At 44.9% G+C, this 14621-nt stretch overlaps 1 protein-coding gene across 5 annotated transcripts in view; it reads right to left on the bottom strand.

Annotated features, from left to right (window-relative positions):
- The window catches only part of ZNF827 (zinc finger protein 827), a 99119-nt gene extending 89491 nt beyond the window's left edge, over positions 1-9628 (bottom strand). For 4 of the 5 annotated variants that reach the window (XR_015803347.1, XR_015803348.1, XM_088164080.1 and 1 more), the window contains exon 1: positions 9397-9628. Coding sequence is in view for 3 of the 5 variants with exons in the window: in XM_088164080.1 (XP_088020206.1) it covers positions 9397-9439 (43 nt within the window). In the remaining 2 variants the exon portion in view is untranslated. The remainder of the gene's footprint in view (positions 1-9396) is intronic. The other variant, XM_088164079.1, reaches the window with a different exon arrangement.
- Positions 9629-14621: the final 4993 nt, after the last annotated feature.

Raw genomic sequence — 14621 nt, forward strand, 5'->3', positions numbered from 1 at the left:
CTTTAGAACACATTTATTAAAGATTTTCCAGGGATCAATAAAGTAAAAGAAACAACAAAGTCACGCAGAAATCCCTGTCATCTTAATATTCAGGTGGCAATAAACAGAACATGGGAAGCCTCAGATCAAGGTGCTACAGTGCCTGTAATTATCCCTACTGTGCTCACAACCCCTATCAAGGGGTCACAAAGCAAAGGGAGGAGCTCACGAACTGTGTGGATGGCAATATTCAACCACAGCAGGTGACAACAACCAGAGTAGCTATTTTAACAAAAATCCATTTTCATTTTAACTAGTTTCTGTTTATTTTTGCTATAGGCAACTTCTCATGCTCCATGTCTGGTAAATAACGGGCTCCTCATTTACTATTTTACTCTGCCCCATTACTCACCTGAGGTGTTTTTTGTTCTCATTAGCCTTCCATCTGATTCAGAAAGTTTAGATGTCAGATACTGAAATTATCCCCTCCTGTACATGTCACAGGAGTCTAGTTGCCTACAATTTAACCTTTTCTTCTCTCCCAAAGTCAGATTAAAACACTGTAAATTATATTCCCTGAGTTTCTAATTCCTCCCACAAGGATGATGTTATGGTAAAGCATCTAAGAGAAGTTTCAAGAAGTGTTTGTTTTGCCGTGCTGTGTTTGCAACCAAAGGCAGCTGCTTTCTCTAGCTCAGAGAGGATTGCTTGGGGTTAACAAGCAGTGCCAAGTAAGAGAGGATTAGGAAGCTACTCATAGTGGTAGGAGAGCACACAGCAGCAGACCGTGTGGAATAGGCATTGCTCACTCCCAGACACATGGTTTTACACACTACACCTCAGCTTTCAACCTTAATTCTGCGGTCACATAATGAATGTGCAAGCACTCAATTAGAAGCGGACATTCCTCAAACCTTATCTTACTTTGAAGAAATTTTGGATTCTGTGCCAAGCTCCCAGTACAACTACTGCTATGGCTACTTAGGGCACAGACACAGCAGAAATGACAGCAACCTGTTTTGACATTCTGCATAAAAATCCACCTAAAATTTAGAAAACGGGAAATACCTAGAAGTGAAGAGGACGTTTCATGTTCATGTCCAATCAATTCCCAGCTTTTTCTGCTGAACAAACACACAGGTGTGACAGTGGTAGTGGAATTTTATTTTATTTTATTTTTCCAAAGTACGTTTCTCAGCTGAGAACTCTGTGGGCTTTACCAACAACCTTTATGAAGGCTGGTAAAAGCCTTCAAACACAACAACTTTGATTCTCCTGAGAGTGTGTCCATACTAAATAACACAGAGCTATGTGGTGATGTCTGAGCCAGCTGGAATATACCCACAAGTAGTAGAGCTGAATTAACCTGGGCACACCGCTGTGATAACGGCCTCCCGTACACAAGGCAGCTTATTTAGAGCTTGCTTTGTTATCTCAGTGTGGCACAGCACTGTGCAGGAAGACAATATAAACAATTATGATGAAGCATATTTAGGTCTTACGGGCAATGTTCAAGTACCTCAAGGTGGGAAGAAGAGCTCCCTTCAGAGTTATTCGCTGTGCAAAGAACTCCCTTTGGCAACGCAGAATTGACAAAAGGATTATGTCAGCCTTTCCTTTCCAGAACGAGGAGCAGGGTGAGAGCCTGGGGGCAGCAGAAATTGGAGCAGCTCTAGGCTGTTATGCTTACTCTGGTGCCTGAGAAGGACTCCTCGTGGGCTCGAAGTGCCAGAAACACCGAGGTAGATAAGAGGAAGTTCTGCTCCAAACACATAAAGAAATGGGTCCTCAGTCATTAGTTGCCAGGTCTAGATTTGGCACAGTAGTTTATAAAGGGAGAGACGCTGGCTGTGCTTCAGGAAAGCACGCAAACACAGCTACACCACCAGCTGCTGTCTAAATACACTTGTCTGCCACCCTCTCTGTTCCTTACTTTGCACTCCAGATAATGATCATCTAGTTGAGGAAGATCTGTTCGTATTTTAATTTCTGAGATGAGTAATTATTTGTCCTACCACACAAATCAAAGTGAAGTCTAGAAGCTTGCAAAGAATTTGTGTTCATTAAAGTTACACATGGGGATTATTCATTAAGCTAAATACACACTTAGTAAAACCAGCAGCTCTTTTAAGGCATTTTTCTAAAAGTTACTTGCCCTGATACAAAATCTAACAAGCAGCAAGATTCAGGACATGTCCAAAACATTCAGTCAAAATAAGCAGTTGAAATTTTAAAGCAAGCTTGTGATGAATTTTTTCCCTTTCAGAAACTTTCAGATAAAGCTCGAGACCATGCAGGAAGGAATTCTTTGCACCTGCATAGAAAGCATCACAACAGAGGAGAACCACATCCAAGCTGCAAACCCCAGATGAGGGGCAGCAGAGATATAAACCTTCTTGAGGAAGGGAACCCTTAGAGTAGGGCCACGCAGAATTCTAAGGGATGATAACAGTAGCCTGGCTTTGACTCGCTTCAAAAATGTTATTTCTACCCTAGTGGGAGCACCCCAAATAAAAGAAACAAAACAGTGCAGATGTTTGGAACCTAATTTCATCTGCTGATACTGCTGATTATACCACTCATTACAAGACCACTACCACTTGATAACCTTTAATTTTTCATTGAATTTATTCTAAACAGCAACTAAATCATCAGTCTCGCATGCAACCTTCTCTCTCCTGGTCCTGTGCTATCAGCACTAGCCACTCTTTCCCCTCTGCTCCAAATCCTGTTGTCTAAGCACTGAAAAGAATGATGGGAAGGACTATTTATGCAGCCCAGTTTTTCCTCTCTTTACTGAATGTTTCTCAGAAAAATACCCCAAACGTGACTTGTGTCATTCCAAATTTCCCAAACTCTGGGGAACTTTCTTCTGACTCTGTGTGAATTCTTAGCATGCAAAACGGAACAGCCTTACCTCAGTGTTAGGCTTAACTGGGAACCCCAATACTCTGTACAATTACACCACAAACAAGGAAATCCCTTGAAAGACAGGAGAAATTTCAAGGAATAGAGGTAACTCATAAGCTGTCAGATTTAGACAGGACATTCAAAATATTTAATGTCTAGACCAAGAAGGATACCAAGCAAAGAAAAGAGAAACAGTCTTTGGGAGCGTAACATTACCATAAAGTTGACTGTAAGTCTGCAAAAAAGAAAACCTGAAACACAAGCTTTCAAGTGAGCTTATGGGTACAAGTTGCTGAATCCTTCACTGCATTTGCCACAACGCAGCGTGCAGCACTGATGCTGTCTGTACCCTAGAGAATGTATCCCTTCAAACGAAGTATGGGTCTGAGTTTTATCATTTAACTACATTTAAAAAAGAAAAATCCCTGAAGAAAGGGATATTATCCACGTTTTTGAAGGTCTGGCGGTTTTTTCCTGTATCCCAATATAATTTATTATTCTTCATGCCTATATCAATACATAGCATGCACTGTTCAGAGAAAACATTTCAGGCAGAACAAAAAAAAGTTTTATTTTGGGGGACAAAAAGAGGACGAAAATTCCCCCCATCCCCATGAAAACTGGATTCTACTACATACTGCTAGCTACCTTGCAGTCCAGGTATTCAGCATATTATTATTTTTGAAAGGCATATGATACTTTAGCCTCCAAAAATCCTGCAGGGATTTGTATGTGTAAACCCAAATGATACATATCACGTACCATGAATAGTAAACTAGGCAACAAAAAACTAGGAAAAAGACTCAAATTGTTATTTAGAAGATATACTCTTAACTCCAGAGTCATGCTTGATAAGTTACAATAATAAAAGGATTCCAGACACAATCCCTATCAGCTCTCCCTAACCATCTGAACTCATGTCTATATTATTATTTCTTTGCAACATAGAAGGGAAAAAAAAAGTCCTCTATACAGTGCTTCATGACAAATCACATGCCTTGTGAAGCTTCATGTTAGAAACCCTTTTAACTTCCAAAAAGTCCTCTTTTGTAGGTCATGCTCTCATTATCTTGCTCTGGGATCTGGTCTGATTAAATTATAGGAAATTACTAATACTTCACTTTGAACAGCCAGCTCCTCCTGGCTCCTCTTCTTCCTTTTTTTTTTCTAAACCTAATTCCTCCTACTCCTGCCTTCTTACATATGAAAAAGACAACAATCACTCTCTGCTATAAAGATTAAGTCATACTCATTCTTCACCAATTTTAAAAGTAAAAATGGGTTCTGTCCACATTCTCTCACATTTCCCAGTCCACTGCTCTCCCTGCAGGTTTTCCTATTTGGCCAACTATAAAGTTTGCAGTTTTGTTCTAAATCTTTGTCACCCTTAACCCTATAAAATCTCACTCATAAGATCCTAATGAGCACAACACTGACTCTTTGGTAGCCCAATCTATACTCCAGTGTGATTTATCCATATTTTGTACCATCAGACAACACTAAGACATAGCCTATCACTGATGTGCTTTATACATTTATCACTGAATGATCTTGTAAAAGTGACTTAGTTTGCATAACAAAAAAAATTTAAAAATCAGCACACAAATTTAAAAAGACAGACTCTACATGTCAGAAAGGGTCCCCATATAGGGAGAAGGTATTTTTTAGAAGTTTGTGAGGACTTCACTAATACAAGAGAGACAAAATGAGAAGTGTTTTCAGATGGAGTACTGGGGTTGTTACTCAATCCACCAAAAGGCTGATGTTTCAGAGGTGCATTATAGCACCACCAGAACAACCATAATGAGAGCATTGAAATGATTAACATTATCATACCAAGAATAGTAATTTTTCCTATGTGGATCCTCTTGTGGACTATGCACTATATCAAGATCACCACAGTGGTAAGAGTTAAAAAATATTAAACATGTTAGAAGAACGAGTAAAACATGTTAGAAGAATAAATAAAACCTTCCCCTTACTCATGCCATGTGTGCTAGTAAAGCAATAAACTCATCTGAAAGAGAAAGATTCCCGTTCCTGGCAAGTGTTTTCTCTTGGAGGCAACTCTTATATACCAAATAACAGCAAAAGCATTCCTGACATTGGGAAGACCTTTGAAAAACCCATCCAATGCATCCTCTCTTGCTATCAGAAAGTATCAGATGAAGCGAGCTGCAGAAATAAAAAATGAAGGAAGCTCTAAATCACTGTTAATTTACTTGTTTGACAGCATTTTTTTCCTCTGATGATAAAATCGAGCAATAAAGACACAATATAATAAAAAGCTTCACAGAGTTCAAGTGTTTTTTTACTGTATAGAAATAACTGAACACTTCAACATAGTATCTGGAACATCCAACACTGTACCTGACCATGAAAGGAAGAAGAGTTACACCCGCTCATAGTCAGATATCCACCTTTTGATATGGAAACTAATATTGTATCAATTCCATATCTCCTTTAACAAAACAAATCCAACAGAAACTGCCACTACAGTTTGTCCTGCATTGAAAACATTCCTCAGAAACTAGCAGCAGTTCAAACTTCTCAATGTAGCATTTAATTCTGCCTTCACTGTAATAAATGCAAGCTTTGAATAAATGGAATTGTGGCATTCATTTGCAAAGTGCATTGCTGACAAGCCTCTGAGACAGAACCAAACCCCAAGGAGTATCGATTGCTGCACTTAAAGCAATGTAGTGCTCTAGATCTTAAACATTTACTCGAGTGCCTGAAGACTTCCCAAAACTTTTACTTTTCAGGCTGAGCTCTTCCGAGTCACATCGAGCAGTTCAGAGGTAACAGACTTTCAGGAATCCTCAGTAAAGAAAATAGCCTGAGGTAGAATAGAAAGCGAGGCAACAAGGAGAAGAAAAACAGGGCTGTGTTTATACATATATTTTTAAAGAGTCCTATGCTGAGTAAATGAAAAATATCTAACTGCTAAAACAGCTGAAAGGGAAAAAAAAACTCCTAACACACACACAAGAATGAGCAAAATTCCTTAAAACATTCCAGTGAAAATGAATCGACTTGTCCAAGTTAGCCACATCCAAATGTAACCACAAGACACACATGTGCTGGGCAAAATTTTAAGTTGTAGACTTAATTCTGCCATTGTAAAACAAGTTCACACTGCTGCAGTATTTCGCTTGGGTATGGACGATCCATTATCTGTCCAAGAACTTCTAAAATCCTTTCCTCATTCATTTGTATCCTGTATTATGACGGATGCACCTTCTTTTGTGTTTCAGAGAATGTGATTAAAGACATTCTGCTAGCATCTGTGACTAAACAGTTCCCCACACCTGACTTATTTGGACACAAAAACTCCACTTTACAATATATGTAAATACTGGAGTCTCAAAGGGCCCATCCATCTGACTGAACGCTGAAGCTCATCCTGCTTTGAGCAGGGTAGCAGGCCAGACGACCTCCAAAGTCCAAACTAAATTATGCTGTAAACAACTCCAGTGACTGAAAGCTCAACCTTAACTCTGCCATTCTAAGCAGATGCCACCCAAACACGCTATTATTGCGTCTAATAATATTAATCCTTCTCTTTCCACAAACATTGAGGCATCAGTATCAAGCAGCTCCCTAGGAACTGAACTCTCACGGCAGCCTGGTACCCCTCCAGCAAAGCCTTGTACAGAGAACTTCACCATTGCATGCTTTTTGGCAGTGCAGCCTTCCCAAGTGAAACTATCTGCAAATGTAGGTGAGGGCCGTCCAGTGGAGTCAGTGGGCAGAAGTATAAAATCAGGGTGCTAGTCAGCAGTGACAGCAAGCCCCAGGTGCTCTGACAGGTAGCTAACCACTTATGATGAATTAATTAAGGCCTAGAAACCCTGAGAACAGAGAACCCTGGGGTAGAGTCAAGGTTGAGCACTGCAGCTGACAGCTTCTTTTAGGATGCGCGTGGGGAACTTTACCTTCTTCTGCCACCATTCATACCTCAAAATGAAACACACCCTCTGTCCCGCTAAGAGATGTATAGCTAAAACCAGCGAGAATCGGAGAATAAAAACGTATTTTACACTGAGTACCCATTAAAGCAACACGTTGCTTAAAAAAAAAGACAACAAAAAACCCACCCAAACCAAATCACTATTTACATCATCTGGACACCGAATTCCAAGGTATTTTCTTAATCTAGAATTCTAATATGAGTAATCCAAAGCAGTATTACTATTGTCACGTAAAAGCTTTTGATCCAGTGCAATCCAGTTGCAAAAGAAATTAAAATAAAGAAATCCCACTGAAAGGTAACATTCGTGTGGGACATATGGCTGGTGCGCCTTTCACACACCAGTAAAAAAAAACCCTCCTCCTATGAACTGAACTAAAAAATTAATCTCCAAGAAGTACAAATTAGGCCGCCTATTAAAAAAAAAAAAATTAAAAAAAAAATCAAAATAATAACTAACACACGCCGAACCCTATCTGCACAATGAAGGCAATTGTTCCTCGGCCCAGAAAAAGCCGTGACTTCCCCCGGTGCGGCGGTCAGGAGGTCGGGGCCGCGGGCGGCCTCAGCCGCAACCCGGAGGCGGGGGCAGCGCAGGGCCGGGCCCGGCGGAGCCGCGCAGAGCCGAGCCCCCGCCGCCGCGCTCGGCAGCGCCCGGCCGAGCTAAGATGGAGCCCAGGTTTGATGTCAGCCCCAGGGGCGGGCGGAGGGCAGCGCGCCGGGGCGGGGGCGAGGGCAAGGTCAGCCGCCAGCTCGGCGCGGCCCCGCCGCCTCCGCCCGCCCCGGGAGCCCCGCGGGGCTCCTGCCGAGCCGGGCCCCCCCACGGCCGCCCCCCGAAACGCCCCTGCGCGCCCGGGCTTGGCCCCTGCCCCCGCCCGCCCGCCGGGGCGCTGCAGAGGCGGGCGCCGCGATCCCGCCGCCCCCCCGAGCCGAGCCCGGCCACGCTCTGCGGGAGGAACCGGAGCTGCCGGCTCGGCTCCCCCGGCGGGCGGACCGCCAAAGGGCTATGCGGGGGCAAACGGCAAGAAGAAGGGAAGGGGATGGGGAAAAACCCCAAAACCAACCTCAAACATCAGCCCCCCCCGAACCGAAGCCCACCACAACTCGAGCCCTTGCCTCGAGTCGACAGGAAAAGAAAAGGGGAGACAAATCTTTGCGGAGCTGCAAGTGCTCCCCCCTCGCCCCCAGTGCCCACATCCCCCATCCCGGGCCGTGTGCCGGTGCGAGAAGGGCGCGGGGAGCGCTGCCCCAGCCCCTCCGCCCGCAGAGCGGAGCGGGGGCCGGGCCGCGCTCCGCCCGCAGCGGCGCCCCGCGGGCAGGGGCAGGAGCCGCCCCGGTGAACTCCCGGTGACCGAGCCCGGCTCCGGCGGCTGAGCTCTCGCCCTGCCCCGAGCTCGGCGCGGAGAGGCTGCAGGCACGCTCCGAGCAGATGTGTCGGGGACAGACAAATGACCCCTCCATCCACCCCACGCTCTCCTTAAACCAGCCCTGGGGCCATGCAGGGGCAGGGTATTTTTAGGTCCCTTCCCCTCCTCTCCGCCTCCCTCTCAATAGCTGCCGAGCGCTGAATACAAGGAGAGGGGGGAGAGGGAGCGGGAGAAAAGTTAACTGTTTTGCAAAGAGGGAAGAAAACAGGCAGGGAGGGGGGAGGGAGCGATCAGGAGCAGGGCAGGGTGAGCCGTGTCAGGGGATGTGTGTGTGTGTGTGTGTGCGTGAGTGTGCGAGCGCAGTGGGTGCCCGCGGGCGGAGGATCGGATGCACTTTAGCCCTGTGCTCTGCTGCTCTCGTCTAGGGCAGCGCCGCCGAAGCCTGAGTCTCGCCTGGCTCGCCTGACCCTTCATTTCACTGCGGCCAGGAGGAGCCCGGAGCCCGCCGCCGCCTCCTCTCCCTGCTCTGCAGGGACCTCGCCTGCCACGGTCTGCCTCCCCGCCGCCCCCTCCCACGCCGCCGGCGGCGGCCCCGGCCCCCTCCGGGGTGGCCCTGGGGTCGGTGTGGGGTGCCCCGCCGGCCCCCTCCGCTGCCGCTGCCCGCCTACCCCCGGCTCCCGGGCCGCCCAGCCCCGCCGCAACCTTTAGCCGGGGACAGACCTCTCGGCTGGTTCCGCACAAGACGCCAGCAGCCGCTTCCCCTCTCGCCGCCCTCCCCTCCCGTGCTTAGCCCCCCTCCCCACCCCAATAAAACAGACCCCCCTCCCTCTGGCCCCAAAGAGAAACCCACACCGCCCCCCCCTTCCACCCCCCCCTTAGCACAAATGCACAATCACGGGCGAGGGGAGGGAGAGGGAGGAAAGGGCGAGAGACGCGAAGAAAGAAGGGGGGAAAGGAGAGAGAGGAAAAATTAAAAGGGCACAAGGCTGTTCATCACCAACATGGCTGCCTTAGCTCAGACCTAAAAGAGGAATAACCCAGGCTGTGTCTTTGTCAGTTTCACCTCTGTAACCCTAAACTAATGCACGAAACGACGGAGGCGGCTGCAGAGGGGAAGGAGACGGGGAGAGGAGGAAGGAGAAAATGGCAAAAAGAGGGGGCACTTACGTGAAGAGAGGCGCTTGGGCTGCTCCTGCTTCCTCCTGGGCATTTTCCCCCTTTTTTCACATTCTCCTCCTTGGTTTAACGGGAGATCAAATAAGACTGGGAGGGGGGGGCACGGACAGGCACAAAGCCGGGGCCCCCGGGGGAGCTGCTAACCGGGGCGGGTTTTCCCCTCTTCGCCGGGGGAAAGGGGGCTTGAAGCCGGTTTTCTCGGAGCCACCGCGAAGGGCTCCCTCTCCCCCTCTCTCTTTCTTTTCCTCTCCCCCCCACCCCCCACCCCCCCACCCCCCCGCAACCCGGTCGTGCACCTGGCTTGTCCCCGGTCGCAGTATCCCTCAGCGGCCGGGGATGTGTTCCCGGCGGGCGGGCGGGCGCCGGGCGCCGTGCCGGGGCGAGGGCTGGCGCGGCGGTGCCGAGGGCTGCGCCCCGCGCTCCTCCCGGCCCCTAACTAACACTAACGCCGGGATCAAAGGGCAGCGGCGGCGGCGGCGCTCCCGGCGCGCCCGCGGGCGGGCAGGGACACCGCACACACCCCCGCACAGCCCCGGCGGGCGGGCACACGCACAGACACACGCACAGACACACGCGCGCCCCGCTGGAGCACAGGGGACGGTGCCCTCGCTCCCCGCGGGCTCCGGGCGCGGCGCTGCGCGGCGGCGGAGGATGCGCTGCCCCGGTCCTGCACCCGCTGCTAATCCGCTCTTTAAAAAAAAAAAAAAAAAAAAAATTAAAAAAAAAATTTAAAAATTTAAAAAAAAAGGTGCGTGTGTGAATTTGTGGGTCTCGACCATTCGCACTGTAATCTTTTCGTTTGTGGTGGGAGTGAAAATAATAATATCAACCTTTTAATCTATTTTTTTTTAATCAAGGCGTTTTGTCTTCCTGTGTTAGAAAAGCAAAATTGTGGTGGTGTACACAGCTAACCCCATAGATTCACTTGGATGGGCTCAGCTAACCCTTCACAAAGCACAGGGGCCGAATTCAGTGTGGGAGGGAGACGCTGCTTTATACACAACTCCCTCCAGGCCAAAACAAGCACCCAAAATAAGCCAGAAAGAAAGGTGGGCAAGTTGGTATTCTGACAATTTCTAGTACAGGTTTTAAAAAGTGGAAAGAATACAAGCAGAATGGTAATCACAACTCCTTGAGAGTGTGTGTGTGGAGGGGGGAGGAAATCAAGATTAGGTCACCCCTAATGGTTGATTTAACTGCTACATGATACCTCTACAGTGCACACAGCAATCTGGACTTCTGAAATTTACTTTTTTTTTTTCCTGCTGTAATGCAGGTATAGGCAGCTTTATCCTGAAGCAATTCCAGTGTGCATTATGAAGCCAGGATAGCAGCTTTCATTAACTGATACATACTCTCATTACTTCACAAATCACACATCTTTCTTCAAAGACAGACATGAAGGTGGGGAAAAAAAAATAGAAGAGGGATTGGGTCTCACTAAAGCACAAAAGGTACTCCGTGAAAGAGAAGTGCTCTCTTTGTGACTTGCAGTCATTTGGATAAAAGTTCACACAGAGGTTGTTAATGATTTAAACTCCAAAACCTGTTACTACAATTGAAGTAAAATTATTTGAAGAATAGTTGTTTCATATAGCTCTCTCTTTGTGTAAGAAAACTTTGAACTTAGCAGAATACATAATCATGAGTCAGATGTTGCAAAAATAAAAATACGCATTATTCTAGCATATATACCTGTTAGAATTTTTTGGCTTTTGACAACCTGACTCATCATTTTATCACACTATTTTTCATCCTAACTTCAATTTTTAAAAAATAAACAGCTGCCTAGGAAAACACAAAACACCAAATCTACAACCTAAATATTTTTAAACAGCAAATTGAAACTCTTGACCACCTCAACTTAGAATAGTTTCTCATAATCTTATACCCATTTTATAGCCACAATGAGCCTTTCAGAAGGAAAAAAAAATCCAAATAGTATTTAAAAGATTACACATATGACAATCTCAGGTTCACTACCATGCCTGTGCAAATCTGAATTTTGAAACCACATGTACAGGGTACACATCTACTGAGACAAAACAAATTCCTCCTGGCTTCAGCTGGTTTGTCATTTCACAATACAGCTAAAATACTTAATTTTCTGAGAGATTAATTTTTAATCCAGAGGTAAAACCAAAGTGTGTAACTGTCAGTACTGGAGATTTCTGGGGGTAGGGATGAGTCTAAACACTTTGATGAATGCCTTACACTTACTCATGAGCAAGAGTACCAGAGACAGAATTCCCTCAGTATGTTTAGGTCCTGTCTTTTCCCTTAGTTCTCCAGTTTATACTGGTTTTGGAGATTCTTACCGTGTTAGTAGTGATCCAAAAATATCAGAGGCCTTCTTCACTGTTGCTGACAAACCTCAATTTCGACATGCCTGGGACTAGCAACAGAACTTTGTTCACTGTAGGAGTTGCAATGCTAGAGCCACGTACTTATTTTTTTCAATACATTCTAATGGCAACTGTGTTGAACTGAGCCATCTTTGTGAGCAGTGACCCAGTGATCCTGTCTGTGCAGGAGGCCACAAAGTAAGCATTTCAGAGAGGGAAAGAGTACTGGCTCTGTGCTGTGATCCACCACTGCTGTGGCAGCCCTTCCCCAGGTGCTCTAGGAGAGCAGGACACAGGAAATACTGTGTGTTCTTCGCTATCACTCTTTCCACCCTCTATCCCTCATGCGTTTCTGGCATAAATTAATGTTGACATTGTCAGCATTAATTTACAGTGTGCTGTGCAGGTTTTTTTCCCCTCCATCATTTGAAACCCCCTTTAGGGGAGTTGAGGTGGCTGCAGCAAAAAGGCACCACGGGAACACAGCTCTTTGAAAGGGCCATGGGGACTGGCACACAGCAGAGCAGCATTAAATCTCTCTGAGGGTGACCTTGGCTTCCATAGCCATCCTAACAGTTTTCCTAGGAGTTTAGTGGGCCAAGCCTTAAGCTTGTTCTGCAGTGAAAGAAATCCCAATGCTTGAATGAATTATCAGGGAAAAACTTTATATATTCTAGCTTTGAAGAGTTTCTAGCCCCACACCTGGAGATACTCTCTCTGGGAACAACTTGGTTTTTTCATCTCTATCCTGGCTAAGCGCATTACTCCACATCTTGTCCTAGTCAATAGATAGTATGCAGCCCTCCCACTGAAACCAGAGGCACATCAGTCCTCACTTCCCACTATTTTACACATTGGTTTAAGGAAGGTGACTAAGGGCATAATGCCATTTTAAAAATAATCTCCCATTATGTATTTGGTGGTATAGCACAGAAAAAATTAAGTCAGCTGACAACACATTTGAACATTTTTAGTCCAAACACAAGAAAATAGTTGCAAGTCTTCCACAGATAACATAAGATAAATAATGCATTGCTTCTGCAGGTCCTGCTATTAATAAGTAATGATTGTATGGCACCTTCCAAACACCAAATCTAGTTACACATATGAATTAAGTTCAGCTCCAGAAACCACTTTTGAACAAAGTAAATATTTTCTTCGCTTACACATGAGAAAAATGAAACAAATTGAGTAAATAAGGTTTTAAACAGTAATAAATGATGTAACATTCCTAAAACCTTTGCAGTGTATCTAGCATCGAAACTGTCTTTATGCAATGTACCAAATGCTTGAAAAGGTTACTAAACAGAAACTTAAAAATTAGCTAGCATCCTTGCTTTATTCTTTGAAACTTTAAAGAGTTCTGCTCCCAGGGTCAGATTTTTTTAAAGAAGTGCACTGAGTGGAAAAATGAGACCATTTTAACCAGTTCCTGGGCCCTCTCAAACTAAGCTATGGCCACCTCTGCTTTAAGTATAACCAACCAAAAGGAAGGCCAAGTCAGTTGTGTGTCCCTGAGCATGCAGTGGAGAGTTATTCAGGCTCCACAGGCTTTTTTAAAGTTACTCTTGTCTTTGGATTAATTTCCTGTTGAACATAGGCAAATACCTTCTATAGCCTCTGTATCTTCAATATGTACAATGAGGCCCACTAGTTATAATTGAAATTACCATATCTCTCAAATGTGTTGGCCATTACCCTTAAGAGCATAAGCTCCTCTGGCTTTAATTTATGCCAATATTTCCATGCTCAGCAGTAACTACGAAACAGTCCTTCAAACAGCATTTGATTACAAACTTCTCTTTGCTCCTACGCATTTGAAAGGCAAACACAAAGGGAGGAACAAGCCCATAGGATCCATCCGTGCTCATGGATACCATCATCTATGTTTGCAATTGCTCTGCAAACAAATAACATTTAGTAACGAGTTTGTAAGAATAATTAATAATGACAAGTTAGTGACTGGCAAGGCCAGCAACCAACCCCACAAAGGCCAATGAGCAATGATCAGAAGCCATTGCTGTCTGATGAGTATCATCCTAGGACAGGTAACAAACAATTACCAAGAGGGAGATGCACTTGCATAACCAGCAGATCCTAAATGAAACACAGGTTTCAGATTTTTTAGAACATGACCAAATTCTCCTTCTGCAAAGTTTTTAACCTCTTCTCTCTTAAAATGAAAGGCTCGCAGCCACTTCTAGGCAAGAACTCTTGCAGAGAGCATATTGAGTCACAAATGTTCTTGAAGACCAAGAATACCACTACAATCTGAAAGCCTCCAAATGGAGAGGCATCAAGGAGGAAGAGTGCAATATGACCTATGCCTCTTTGCTAAAACACAACCAGTTTTCTCAGAATTTTGTCTGAATCCTGGCAAACTAACTAGCCATCATCACTTTATTAAACTTTAGCACAAGATGCTTCTAGTTGAGGTGCAAATTTAACACATTAATACTTCATCAGAAAAACCATGGTGTTTATAGTTTTCAGCTGTTAGAATAGCACACTAACTTGGAAAGATGATATAGCTTCTAATTCTAATTAAAAAAAAAAAATTCAACACTTTAAGCCTGGTGGCCTTTAACCCATGCTGATATAAATTCCTAGATTTCACAGGCCAGAAATACATTGTCTATCTATAGGGTCTGACGAAGGACCACATATTAGTGTCCACATAATTTTGTTGCTAGTTAAATACTATAGGATGCTTTTTCAGAGTTACCAAAGAGTTTCATTATTCTTATTTTACCATAACTGCAGTTGGCTTTTCAATTTCATAATTACATAATATATATAACATCATGATATTACATATAAGTATATATAATACATATCACCCTTCATATCTCTTTACTGTAAGCCCATTTT

Source organism: Sturnus vulgaris, chromosome 4, assembly GCF_052056855.1.
Source record: "Sturnus vulgaris isolate bStuVul1 chromosome 4, bStuVul1.hap1, whole genome shotgun sequence".
NCBI classification, from domain to species: Eukaryota; Metazoa; Chordata; class Aves; order Passeriformes; family Sturnidae; genus Sturnus; species Sturnus vulgaris.